Below are 13,911 nucleotides of genomic sequence, written 5' to 3' on the forward strand. Positions count from 1 at the left end.
ATCCAAGACCAGACCCATTCCTTGTCCATTTTTCCACTCTTACCAGCCTGACTCTTGGGAGAGTTGAAAGGAGGGTATTTGGGTATATTTTATTTAGAAATTAATGATGGCTATTACAAACTATACCTCCCATGGAGTGTAAAACTGAATTCAGGAAATGATTAACACAGATACTCAGGCCTGACTCTACTGCTGTCTGAGAGACCTTGACCAAGTTTAGGAAACCCTGTGAGCCTCAGTTTCCTCATCTGCAGGATGGGGGTTACAACTGATGCAGGCGCCAACACTCGCAGAAATAACAGCGGCTGCAAAGGGCCGCGGTGAGGAATCAGAGAGGAAAATGAGGTGCTTCACATTGTGCCAAGAAATTAAGCATCCAGTAAATATTAAATGCTGCTGTGAATGTTAGTAGTGTAGTATTATTACCAAATTAAACCACACTTAAAAATTCTTCAAGTTTGATCTCAATTTTCCAGGGTTCTTTTAGAAACTACCTTCTAAGCTCTTGCTGAATCATACTTAGCTACACTTGCTCTTTTAAAGAAATAATTTTTCTGCATTGGCTCTTCAATTTCCTTTTTCATGTTTTTTAATATAGCATATTGTATGATTAACATTAGTCAAATTGTAGCTCTCTGTAAGGTGACATTGCATGAATAAAATGTACTTAGTAATTTTGAAGTCTAATATGATCCTAATATTGGGATAGGAGTAAACACCTATTTTTCCTATGAAGGAGTAAGTTGTGTTTTTGATACAGTTTTACTTTTTGTCAGAATGATACATGAACATTCTCATTATAACTGTAATTATATATTTACTGAGTTATTTCAAACCATATAGTACTTTCTGTTCTGGCTTTTTTTCTTCAATATGAAAATGTACCAGCCCATCTGCATATTATGCATCCACATCCCCCTCAAGAACCATCAGCAGATAAGAGTAATAACAGGAGAAGATTACGATTAAAAAGCACCAGCAGAGAGAGGACAGAGCCACACAGCGGTATGACACTAATTCAATACTCTCTTATATCTGTATATTATTCAGAGGAATGGAATCTCTCTCTGCAGGTTGTAAATTTCAAAGGATTATGAACCAATTCATTTAAAATATAAATGTCTGTTCTATAGGGATTATGGAAATCAAATTCTCTGCAAAAGAATTGCTCAAGCCCTGACAGAGATTTGCTGGATTAAATGGTACCACAGAAATAAAGGACTTCCTACTTCTACTCTCAAAGGCTGAATAAGCTTAAATTATTGTTTTTTTTTAAATGGCCCAAATTTGATAGAGGAAGTTCCTGCCTACAGACTTTACTAAAATTGAACTGAACTGGTAATTTTTCATGTTTCATTTATGTCTCTTTTAAAGTTGGGCCCTTTTCAGATTCTTTTTATTTTACATTGGCAGTCTCTCCCATTGGACTCCTTGGCATCTATACAATGTAGGTTAAAATTTCAACTCTTTGCAACCAACTCTTTGCAAAGCATTAGACAAATACAGGTGCCTAACACAATTTATTCATTTAAATATTGTATTTGAGGCATGTCTATATAGATCTGTACACAGGTGCATTAGTCTATTCTGAATCAAGGCAGGAGTGTGTCATGTATACGTCTATTAGCATAATTTCTCAGAAACATAGGGTTCTTGGGTAGGCCAAAACTCAGCTTGCTAGGTGCCATGTTATTTTTATAAAACAGTAGATAGAAAATTTCTTTCTGCATAATGCTTGTGTCCATTTGCTTACGGTGCTGAAAGAAAGAGCTTAGTTTAAGAGTCAAGTTCAGTAAGAACTGTGATTGAAAGAAAATGCACTCCATTTTATGTGGAACCAAAGTTAAAAATAAAGGACCCTTTAAAAATAATATGGGTTTTGGAATTCCTTTTATTCTATATTGTAAAACTTAAATCTAAATGTCTCCATGCAAATATCAAGGGATTGTAAGATAACATCTTAAATGTATTGTAAAAAGATATTGTAAGATATATCTCAAAACATTCTACTGGAAAAGAAAAAAGCTGCATATCATCTATATTGTTGCCTCTAACTTGCTTGTTTCAATAATCACATAGAAAAGTATACCACATCAATACCATTCTTCCAAAATTAATTTTTATAAATATCAAAAGAAGTAACAGAGTGGAAAATATTTATTCCCATAAAGATAGTTCTTCAGGAAATAACAGGAATGAAGATAAAGCAACAGCTGCCCTAAGCTCTGTGTCCCAACAAAGAGCAGAGAGGTTGAATCCAAGCTCTCCAGCACCCCAGTCTCCTAATCAAGCAGGTTGGTATCTTTATTATACCATAATTGTTAATAATTAATAAAACAGAAACATATCAAACCTCTCAAGCCCAGTCATTTTGAAAATTCATGATGCAGTCATTTGCTAAAACCTTTCATTTTTTGTAAATCTCTCCTTAACCTCAGTTTTATGTCCAACTTGCATGAATGGAAGAGAGTATTTTTATTTTCAAGTTTTAAGTGTGACAGTTCCTCTGCTCAGAATGAAAGTTTGAAACTTAGAAGTTTTCGCATGACATTGTTACCATCCCCAAAGATTATCTATTATACTTCTCTAGGCCTTTTCATAATGGAGATGGTTGGAGCTTAGAGCATTGAGCCCATCAACATATCTTGCTTAGCAGGTGTGTGGTACTTTTACAAAAGCAAATTGTTTTTGAGCAAGGGAAAAAAGAAAATAAATGAAAATTGTTTGTAGTTTGTCAGTCTTATTTATGCAATGTTGAAACCTTCATTAAAATGTTAGGCACAATTAGTGTCTCTTGCATAAATCTGACTGTGTAGAAAAACTAATTAGATGTTTAGGTGATCATTCTTGCATTTATCTTGTTTGCTGCAATATTGTGATTACACAGTAATTTACATATTTTGCTAGGAAAACACCAAGTTATTCATTACAATTGATATGGAAATACTTGAAGTAAAACTACAAATTCCAAAAAAGCATGAGGTAGTGAGATAATTAGAGTTTGTTTGGTTGTAAAAACACTCCTCTTATTTTGACTTTTTGACAGTTAATAATATGGTAGGCAGTAGGTCATACGAGTTGTCTAATTTCATAATGATGATTCCCAGTGTCTTTCCCCCAATTTTCTTTACATATCCATATATAAAATGGAACACATTGGTTTTTGTAATTTTTTTCAGCATTCATTAATTAATAAAGGGCCTGCTGTGTTTCCAAAACTCCTGTTGTATGCTTAGCACCATGCAAGAAGAAGCATTTGCTGTCCAAAAAGAGGACAGCCCAGTGAACCTATTCGTTTCACCTGCCCTCAGGTACACTGATGCAGACCCCTCCATTTCCTCTGTGAAGGTGGTCAGATGAAGTAGATTCAGCCTGCTATTGGCCATTTACCTACAGAAAATGTGAAAGCCTTGTCCCTAATAGAGTTTCTCTAACAAATGTACATTTATGCCCCCTTTTTAAGGCAGATATGTAATATAATCATAAGAAACAGACGAGTACATTTGTGATGAATACAGTTTTATTTGTGCCATCAGTGTTATTTTTTTATTAAAGGTCTTTTTGTTTGTTGCTTTTGCTTTTGTAGTATAAGCGATAGAGTTTCAAGTTCAGCAAAGCTCATCTATCTCTGCGTTATTTTCCTTGTGATGATAAATAATAGTAGGATTCAAGAGTCAAGGGTAAAATTACCATTGTGGTTCTGCAGAACACAGATTCTTGTCAGATTTTCGCTATGGACATAATGCAGCAAATAAGTAAATTTCAAGAAAAGTAGACCAAGTTGAGAAAGTGCTCGAACATTTTCCCACTGTCATTCTAAAGAAGAAAGTAAGCATGCTTTGAATAATATTCATTATAAAGATTTGTCTGGATCATGAAGTTATAAAAGCTATGTCAATGTTGAACAAAAGACAAGATTTATTTTTAAGTTTTGATAAAAATGTATCTTCGGTGTTAGACAGTATTTCAAAAGAAAATAAATAAGGTTGTGCAAAAGGATTTTCATATCAAAACATTCTCTCCTGTGGTTGTTGGGCAGCTGCGTCTGGGGAGGTCTCTCCCCGTGCACTAGGTGAAACCACAACCTGGACGGGGGTGGGTTCTTGACTCTGATCAAGAAAGAATTCTAGAACAGGTTGGAGAAGTGTAGTAGGTGAGGAAGGAATTCATTAAAGTGAGATCAGCAGTAAATGGCAGCAGCCATGCAGGCAGTAGAGAGTAAGGAAGAACAGAGGGAGTAAAGGGAAGCTCGTTGAGCTCCTGCTCGGCACAGGGCAAATCCCTTGCCAGCTCCTGAAGCCAGGGTCACCTGGCATCCAGTGTCCACTTAAATCTGCACTGCGTGGGAACTAAGCCCCTACCACCCCAAGACTTGGGGTTGCCACAGAGTACTGGACGGAGTGAGATTATGTTCTGAGAACTTTCCAAAGGCAAAGAAAGGAGATTTTCGGGCAGGCTACTAAAGAGCATGACCATACACTGCAGGCTTGTCCAGGTCCCAGGCAATGGGAACTTGCAGGCCCAAATCAGAGATCTCAGTAGCCCTTCCCTACTTGTCTGAAGTAGGACAGAGAGAGTGAAGACTTGTGCTTAAGTCTAGAAAATTGAATGAAATAGCAAAGTAACAAAGATGCTTACTACTGGAAGAGTGCAGAGACAAAACACAATAATTTGAGCAGTGAGAAGTCTTTATTTAAGGCAAAGTACATACTCAGAGAGGAGGCATGCTTAAAGGCTTAGGATTCTGTCTTTCAACGCTTTCAAGAATGGGGCAAAAGGTGGGAGTGGGCGGGGGGGGGCTGTAGGCTTGCCATATGGTCTCATGATGTCTGTCTCCAGTGAGAGACATGTCATCATACAGAGTCAGTCCTCTAGGTGTTCTGTAAGATAAACAACACGGGGATTTATTGATCCTGTTCTTCTCCAAGATTGTGGTTACCCTCAAGCTGTGAGGACATACCATTTAGGACTGCTTGCCCTGCATACAGATAGGGTCAGTTATTGGCTGATTGCCATAAAATATGTTAGGAATCTTATCTCCTAACTTTCTGGTTTTTAAAATGGAATCTTAGCCTTAAGATGGAGTCCCTCCTGTTCTTACTATACTATTTATATCTCAGCATTTTTCATCATAGGCAGAAAAAATCATCGTGATGCTTGCCCCATGTGCCTGCCCTGCCTACTGTAATTAAACATAAAGGTTTTTCACCAACAGAATTCACCAGTCCCATTAACAAACACTTCTGTCTATTTACTATTACTTGAAAAGTCTACCGATTTAATGTGTGAATTGTCCTGTTCTGATCAGTAATTCTAGAATGGAGAGGAAAATGGTAAACCTATTCGTGGTTTCCTCTCCTCCATGATTTGTAATCCCAGCAATGCCCAGATATTTTGTTTAAAGAAGCTTGTTAAGTACCCTGTCCTCCTGCAGTCAAATGAAGATATTAGTAACTCGAACTCTTTTAAATTTGGAAGATTTCCTCCCTCTGGAATGTCAGACTAATGAGGCCATGCTATAAAGAATTCGGTGTAAGACAAATGATAATTACTTCAAACTTATATTTCCTGGCCAGTGTTTGAACTCAGATGAAAATGAACTGGAGACGAGTTGCCCAGAGCTGTGGGCACAGATTTGTGGGTTAATTGCTTAACAGTTTACAAGATGGTGGATAAATTGCCTTCCTTGGCTTTTGCATTATATTATATGTCTCCATTTCAACAAAAAGACATTTTAACCTAACTACCTGCCTAAAATAATGCTTACGGGACACCACTCTAATATCTGTCATCTTTTCCAAATGTCAGATGAGTGGATATTTCCTGCAAATGATGGTCACAATCCCCATTTGGTGTCCAGCAGTCAGTCTCCACTTATGGATGATGAATCCTGCCACACCTCGCACCTGTGGCTAGAAGCCAGCAAGGACCAGCAGGCAGAGGAAAGCCAGATTGGCCCAAAGGGCATTTTCACTTTTTCATCAAGACCACGGTCCGCACCTCATGGAAAGACTCAAAATACGTCCCCAGAAGGGTGCCCATTTATTTTGCAGCTACAGGAGGATGCTAGTGTGACCAGGAGAGGCACCCAATTGGAGGATGATTTTTACGGCGGTGACAGCAGCAAAGAGGTACACTGCTCAATGAGTGAAGTAGTTTTGGAGCAAAGTTGTTCCATTAGCTTCAATAAGCACTGAAACTAGTTGCAGTGAAAGAGGGGAAATCAACCGCTATTTATAAAAATGCAGCAGATTGCCATGTCAGTCAACAGTTGCCTCGGGTTGTTATGGCAACTCTAAGTTACTGCCTTTTTTTATTAACAGTCAGCCAATTTCATTTTTAATTATGGAAACCAGTCTTGGGTTTGCTTTTTGCTTTTCCATTTTCATCTTTGTCTCACAGAATGAGAAATAATATGCAATTTAGTTATATGATAGCAAGACCAGTAAAACATTGAGAACACATTATTCTAGGTCTCTGGGGAAATTGTGTTGCAGTTGCAATGAATTCTGAACTGATGGTTTTCTGGCTTCCTTACTCCCCTGCCATGTTTTCACCTTAGACCTATTAGGACTCATTATTTTCCATATGGCATCAGAAATTCAAGAGTTGTGCCAATTAAAGTTTAGATAATGAATCATGGATTAGAGCTGGGACTTGCCTTACAGGAAGCTTTCTGTTTGCAATTATTTAGAATACAAGTATATCCCATAAGTCAGTAAATTCATAGCAAGTTAGAAAAAAACCTTGTTGAAAATAAAAATGTAGTTCTGAAACATTTGTTTAAAACTTAATACATTTTAACTCTTTTCCCCCATATGAAATTAATTATGAAATTTCTTTAGCTTTACTCTTCAATAGTAGGCATTCATATTTTCTAGAAAAGACAATTATTTTAAAAGCAGATTACATCAAGTTTATAGTTTAATAAAATTATACAAATCATTTCTATGTAGAAATTATAGAAATAATTTTAAAAACTCTTTGTGTATGCTTATAAAACTTCTTTTTTAATAACTAACTGATCAAGAATCCCCCTTTGGACAGTGGGATGAGGATGAAGTTCATGCCTCCTACCTTCAGAGCCACTTGAGAATATGGCAAGATTGTTCAGGCAGTAATTATTGTTTTTTGCAACTTTAATGAGTTTCTGTAGCAAAGTGCATATGGGGAAATCCTTTTTTCATAATGTCCTTGCTTCTGAGCATGATGAAACTATTAGTCATACCAAATATAAGCCCTATATGCATAAACAGTACATTTAGTGCCAGCATTTTAAATGTTGTGTACACCTTTGTCCCTTTCATAAAAACTACAAACTAAAAGATGATACCTATAAAAACTGTAGAATGGGTGTTTGTCTTCAGCATCTAGAATTGCCCTTACCAGCCATCAATTCTTCTACAATGTTAATTGGTTAATCCAAACAATCCATGCCATTTCATGAATGGGATAGGCCCACCCCTTCCCTTGTGCACACCACCATCTTTCTTACCTAATCCAAAAGAATTCCCACAGTGGTGGAAATTTCATGGCAAGTAGGAAATGGTAGTTATCTGGGAAACTTTGAGAGAAGTGTTATGGGGAAACTGTCCTTTAAATTGTACTATGTGCAGATCTTAACCTCTCCCATCTATACAAAGGATAAGCCTTGAGAAGAAGCAATAGAACTTTGGGGGAAAATCAAGAGTACTAGTTCTGAGCATTTTAACTTATCACCTTATGTTCTTTCTTTTGCTACTAGCTACTCTACTACTGACGTCCTTCAGTATTTTCTGTGTGAACATGCACTTCCACCAACTACATGAAACTGAAAATAAATTGATTGTGCGTTACCCAAGCTCTGGTTAGCATAGCTATCTTGTCACCCCTGTGCCATGGCCAACAGAATGGCCAGCAGCATATGGCTAGAGTCTATAGTGGGACTGTCTCATTCCTAACACCTGTCCTGGCCCACCTTTAGTGGGAGCCTGCTGAGAAGCAGCCAGAGAGACGGGCAGAAGCCTTGCCATATGCTGTAAGCTTTGGGGTTCACTGTTTCAGGCAATAAAAAGATACAAACTAAAATACAAAAATATGACCAGCAAAAATGCCAGACTATATTTAGACAAGTTTCTAGAATCTGTAATGATCCCTTCTTTATCAAATTGATTTGTCTGGGGCTTTCCCTCGCCCCCACGTGTAAACTTTTTACTTGACACCATTAAAAGTCTGAATTTTAAACAGGTTCTTGGACTGGCGGTTCATATCCATCAGCTTGTTCAACTTTAGCACCTGTCTCATCTCATAGTTTCCAGAACTACTACCTTCACCATGAAGCTCCATGAGTTTTCCCAATTCAAATGTGGGCTTCTACAGCATTTTTACTTTTCTAACAAAGATATAATAGAGAAATATCATTGGCTTGCCTTTTCTGTGTCTTTTCCAGTGCTGTCTGTGCTGTCTGGTATCAATTTTCAAGCACTTCTTTCAAGTCATTTGCCTGCACTTTTCTAGTCATGATTTCCATCATCTTCCAGATTTGTTGAAGCTGAGCATAAGAAGTCTTCTGAATCTGATTATTGTGTTTTTTAGTAAAACCAGCACAGAATAAAGGAAGCAAATAACCACTGGTAGTCTTGACATCAACATGCGCTTCAGTCATGGTCTGCCCCTTTTTGACCATGGAGCACAGTTTGTCATGGTTAAGATCTGTGCCATGGAAATCCAGCCGTTTTTGCCCTGAACATTGCTCAGTACTTAGCTTGAATTTTCTAAATGCAACTTCATCATTCTGCAGACCAGCAAGACTCACTTTGAAAACATGACCCTTGAGGCCATCAAATGCAGTTTTGATTCCTTGAGTTCTTGTGACTAGTATTTTTCCAATATTTCTTATGTTGAACATGGCTGGTGCTTTCACATCATCCCACCCTTTCCTAGAAAATGGATCAACACGTTCTCCTTGGCTCCCTTTTTGCCACCTTCTGTAAAGTGCTTGTTCTTGCCCACCATCCCGGTGCTGCGCAGAGAGCCAAAAGGTATATTTGGGCCTTTTTTGTAAATTCTTTTCCTGTAAGATTACTTCTCCCATTTATTAATTGTATAAGTCAATGGGAAATTGGATTTCATACTTTAAATATTTATTACATAGAGTCTTTGAAGAAAAATAAGTTTGGCTGATTTAAGCATCCTTACTATTAGTTATATTATTTCAGAATGTTATATCCTTAGAGTAAAATAATTATACTTAAGGAAAACATAATGTTATGTTATAAATAATAGTGGTTGAATGTCTAATAATTACATTACTTATTAGCCTTGAAGTTTACAACTTGTAGTTAAAAGACTTTATTTGATGTTAGACCATTGAGTATTTTTAAGGGAAATTAAATATATTCAGTAACATATAAACTAGGCCAAGTCAAATCATGTCATTATGATAGTTAAGCGGGAAAGTATACATATGATAGTAAAGACCAATTAAAATAAGCTGTCAGTAATACATTGTCTTCATAATTTAAGTTCCTTAATAATTAATTCACATCTGAGATCTTCATTAGCATGAGAGCCTCAAAAGTGTGAGTTTTTTTGGGCACATGCTACTGTCTTAGTCTTTGCTTTACTATGTATTTTATTCCCTAGGCAGACATATATACTAATATTCCTGAAATTCAATTAATTTTGAAGTTGTACTTCTTACTGAAAAGCACACGATAGAAATATATTTTGTGGTGAGCTATAAACTCAACACTACCATGTAAAATGAACTGTCTTAGGAACACTGTTAAAATAGTGCCTTTCGTGCTAATGCAGCATCTGAAAGGAAGAAAAAATGATGTTCCTATTATCGCTATTTTGTATGTTATGCCATTATTCCCAACCTGGCTTTGAGTATACACATCTGGTTTGCCACTTGAAATAATTAGCTTTGTATTAATATTTTATTACTACCCTAAGTTAATTTTTCATCTCAAAAAACTCATTTTGTTCCCCCAAACTCTGCTTGTGTATCACATATTAAAGTAGATATTTGCAAGGCCAAGTAATTCGTCTTGTATCATAGTCCAGATTGGAACATCTGAGCCAAAAAATTATCCATATTTGGATATGAATTATATGAACTGACTACTTAGAATGTTCAAGTTAGCTAGGAAGCTTCCAAATCTCTGTCTGTGGAGGCCTGCAAGGATGACTCTACAAACAACGGAGTAAACAGGTGGTTATAGTGCTATCCTCCCTCTCGGCTTCCCAGCATTGTTGCCTACCACGTATCCTTTAGCACTCAGTCGTTAAGCTATTTCATTTCTTTTTTTTCTGTTAGCATATATTTCTGGGGTACACTATGAACCAGTCACCCCTACATACTTGACAAAAGATTCTGAGTTACTTTCTCATACACACTTACCTACACACAATAGAAATGATACTTCACATGAGGCTGCTTATATGTCTGTGTAGCCTTTAAAAATGTTTAAATGTCAGTTTATGTGTTGGGAAAAAAATGAAAGGACTCTGTTTTTAGTATATATAGCCTTGCATTTTTATTCCTGTATGCTATGAATTACAACATAACGTACTCTGTAAACCTACCAGGCAAATTTAATATTTCTTCTGTGCAAGTAATTCTTTAAAGTTGTTCACATCTGTATGTCTTTATTATTATCTTTTGAAACCCTCTGTTCCTCTCTGAGAAAGTCACAGTCCCCTTGGTTCTTGTGAGTTGGCTCTTCATTGTTAAAGGCAGGGAAAGAAGGTTGTAAAAGTCCTGACTCCTTAGAATACCCTTCAACCACTTGCAGAAGATGCCAAAAATAAACATCTTGTAGATAAATGTTTGGTTTGGGTAGGAGTTTTCCCATGAAATCTTTAAAGTGTTGTCAGTTAAAAGAACATGAAGTCTAACTTACAGAAAAATATGCTTTAGTCTTGAACAATTTAAGGAGTTTCATTGTTTTCCCCAAATATTCACATGATGTTTACCCATCCCATACAGTTCCTCTAACCTATGCTGTGATTTGTCTGTGAAGCATCACTGGCTAGAGGTAGAGGTAAAAATATTTACAGAAATAATTTGCCCAACCCCTTTTAATATCAAGCATGCTACATCTTAGTTACTTATTAGAAACGGTTACATCTTCTTTTCCTTGCATTTGTTTATAAACCAGTAAAATGAATTATAAGATACCACTATCAATTCTCTTTGCCTCCCAAAGAGAACTGTGTTATTTTAATAGTTCCCTATCTCATTTAAGAGGTAGATGTAGGACTATTTCTTGGGGGTGCTTGTTAGTGAAGACATTTAAGATACATTTAAATGGTTATCATGGAAAAAGTTTTCTCAGTTTGTTATGACCAATGTCTTGACTTATATTTTTGCACAGTTATATAACTGTGTTCTTCAGTTGATGATGGAAGCATATACCTATATGCTCTCTGATGTCTCCTAGTGCTGTTATCTAACTAAAAGGTGCTGTCAGCTCATAAATTTAGTCCCTAAGCATTAGACAAATGTAAAAACTCCTGCTGCTCAATCTCAATTACAAAAGTGGAACTGCTTTGGAATACTGCAGATGTGTTTTGTTACAAGACTTTCACAAATATTATATAAGATTTTTTCATGGTGGACTAAATTTAAAAATCAATTGAAATATACAAATAAATATGATCTCCATTTTACAAAGGCTAAAACACAGTTGTGTTCCAACTCAGTCAACTAAATTAAAGTTTTAATACAAAGAGCCTGGGTCCCATCTGTTTCAAGTCAGTGGCCCTCAAGAGTCATTAAAATTATCTTTTTAAAATTACAACTCAGCAAGAGCAATCCATTTTGTGCATCCAGAAATTATTGTCCAAATGCCCATCTGCATGTCCTTTTAAGAAACGTAGTTCAACAGAGGAAGTGCTGGCTCCTTGGGGAAATCACTCTCTTCTTCAGTGTACATATGCTGTGCTACAGTTAATCAGGCAAACTCTATTGATGTTCCTGGCACTGGGGTGTGATTGAATATTTAACAAACAAATGTTTCGGAGCCCAGAAGACAAATGGTTCAAGAGATTTGAGACTTTAAAAAAAATATATTAAGTTAAATCAAAAATATTTTGTATTTGTTCTCCTGAGAAACAGATGAACGGATGATTGGAATGTAAAAATGGCATAACAATTTCTTCAGCACTCTGACAAATAATCTTCAATTGCTGCACAGGTTTTCTGTAGCTAAATGACAAACCAAAGAGGGAAAAGTGGTTGTTTTTTAATCAGATCATAGTAAGTTAACATCTTATGCTAAGATAACAAATGCATAGGATATATAGGAAAAAATTAATCCAGAAGCCTGCTGAGCCCAAATGTGTTCATATGTGAAATTAATAAACATCTATACCCATATCTTCTATTTTAGTAAGTCAGAGTGTTACTAAAGAAAGGAATGGGGTTTTGCCAGTGCACCACTCCTGGTAAATACTATAGTATTTTTTATTCTTCATTGTTATCCTCTCTAAAAGAGAAGCTATCCCAACTTAAATCAAAATATTAGTCTCTTATATCATCTTGCCTTTCTCATTTATCTAAATTCCCCTTTCAGAATCTGAGATAAACCAGAATTAGTGGTTCTGGGGTAGCCAAAGCAAGCAACCCTTTTGTGCTCTGTCCAGCCTCTCCAGTTGTCTTTTCCATATACTTAAAATAGCCTGGAGACATATTACTGTGGAAAAGCAATACAACCAAGAGAAGGCTTCCCAGGGAACACAGCTAAATCTGTCCACCTCTCGGCCCATCTCCAAACCACAGTGTATCTTAGGAAAAATGTGAGATGAATGTCCTATACCTGCTCATAAATATTCTGTGTGTGTAATTACTGCTCATGCCAAGCAAAAAGAAATACTTTGCACCTGAATAAACCCCTGGAAGTAAGAACAGGCTGCTCTCTGACCCACCCACAGCTGCAAAAAAACAGACTCCTTCTATTAGATTGATTCTTATGGATTGATTTTTAAAGTGTTTTTTAAATGATGTAGCAAACATCTGGTTTTCCATGCATTCCCAAAATCTCTTAATAGTACATCTGAAACTTCTGAAGTGACTTTTGCTACCTTTTACATTATGAAATTATTACTTGTGTAGGTAGTCTATTTCTCTGCTTTATGCCTTTTTGCCTTTAAGATAGGTGCCTCTCAAGGGTGGTGTCCATGTTCTTCTTACCTGTGTGTCCTATATAGTGCCTAGAAAATGCCTTACCCATAGCAGGAGCTTAATAAATACTTACTGAACTAATTTTTGCAAAAGCTCCTAATTTCTGCCTATTTCATGAATCCCAGAATGATCCAGAAATTCTGACCCAGAGAATCATAATTATCCCTTTTCTACTTAATCAGCTTAATTTTAGAGCCAGTCTGTTTTAATTCCATAGTACACATTTCTTTTTCATTATGAAACTATGATGGAAATGAATGAATAAAAGGTGTTTTGGTCACAGAAATCCCACTGTCAATTGTATATAACACTTGGAGGAAATTAAACTGGAATTTTAAAAAGATTTTTTTAGAGAAGAGAGAGCACTGTCTAGTAGCCAGACTAAATTTAAAAAGGAAAAAATCTGTCCTAGTTCCACTAATACCTTCTTAGAACTAAGGCTTGGGGGATGTTTGCTATATTCCCTGTTTACCTTCTTTAGACAAGACTGAGCTTTTATTCTCTTTTTGTCTGTATGAAACAAACATTGCAAGAGTCACCACTCCATTCTGTAATTTAGAACACCAGGCATGTTCCAGGTCTGTGGAACTCTCCAGTTTTCTGCCTGAAGGCAGGGTTGTTCAAACATAGGGACATCCTCAGTGTTTCCAGAACTGTGGGAAAGGATGAGCTCTCTCAGTAAGTGGCTCACAGCAGAGAGAGGTGCCTAGTGCCTGCAGCCAAGGCCCGCAGCACTGTTG

General features: G+C 36.6%; 1 protein-coding gene and 1 pseudogene across 8 annotated transcripts in view; one reads left to right on the forward strand and one right to left on the reverse strand.

The window, feature by feature from the left end:
• CFAP20DC (CFAP20 domain containing) overlaps positions 1-13,911 on the forward strand; it is a 186,529-nt gene that overhangs the window by 98,716 nt on the left and 73,902 nt on the right. For 6 of the 8 annotated variants that reach the window (XM_036878571.2, XM_036878567.2, XM_036878568.2 and 3 more), the window contains 3 exons: positions 889-1,005; positions 2,172-2,294; positions 5,809-6,131. In XM_036878571.2, coding sequence (XP_036734466.2) covers positions 889-1,005; positions 2,172-2,294; positions 5,809-6,131 — 563 coding nt within the window. The remainder of the gene's footprint in view (positions 1-888; positions 1,006-2,171; positions 2,295-5,808; positions 6,132-13,911) is intronic. The other 2 variants (XM_036878569.2, XM_036878572.2) reach the window with 2 other exon arrangements.
• Positions 6,143-13,051, reverse strand: LOC130685022 (40S ribosomal protein S3a-like; annotated as a pseudogene).

This window comes from Manis pentadactyla, chromosome 1 (assembly GCF_030020395.1).
Source record: "Manis pentadactyla isolate mManPen7 chromosome 1, mManPen7.hap1, whole genome shotgun sequence".
Taxonomy (NCBI): Eukaryota; Metazoa; Chordata; class Mammalia; order Pholidota; family Manidae; genus Manis; species Manis pentadactyla.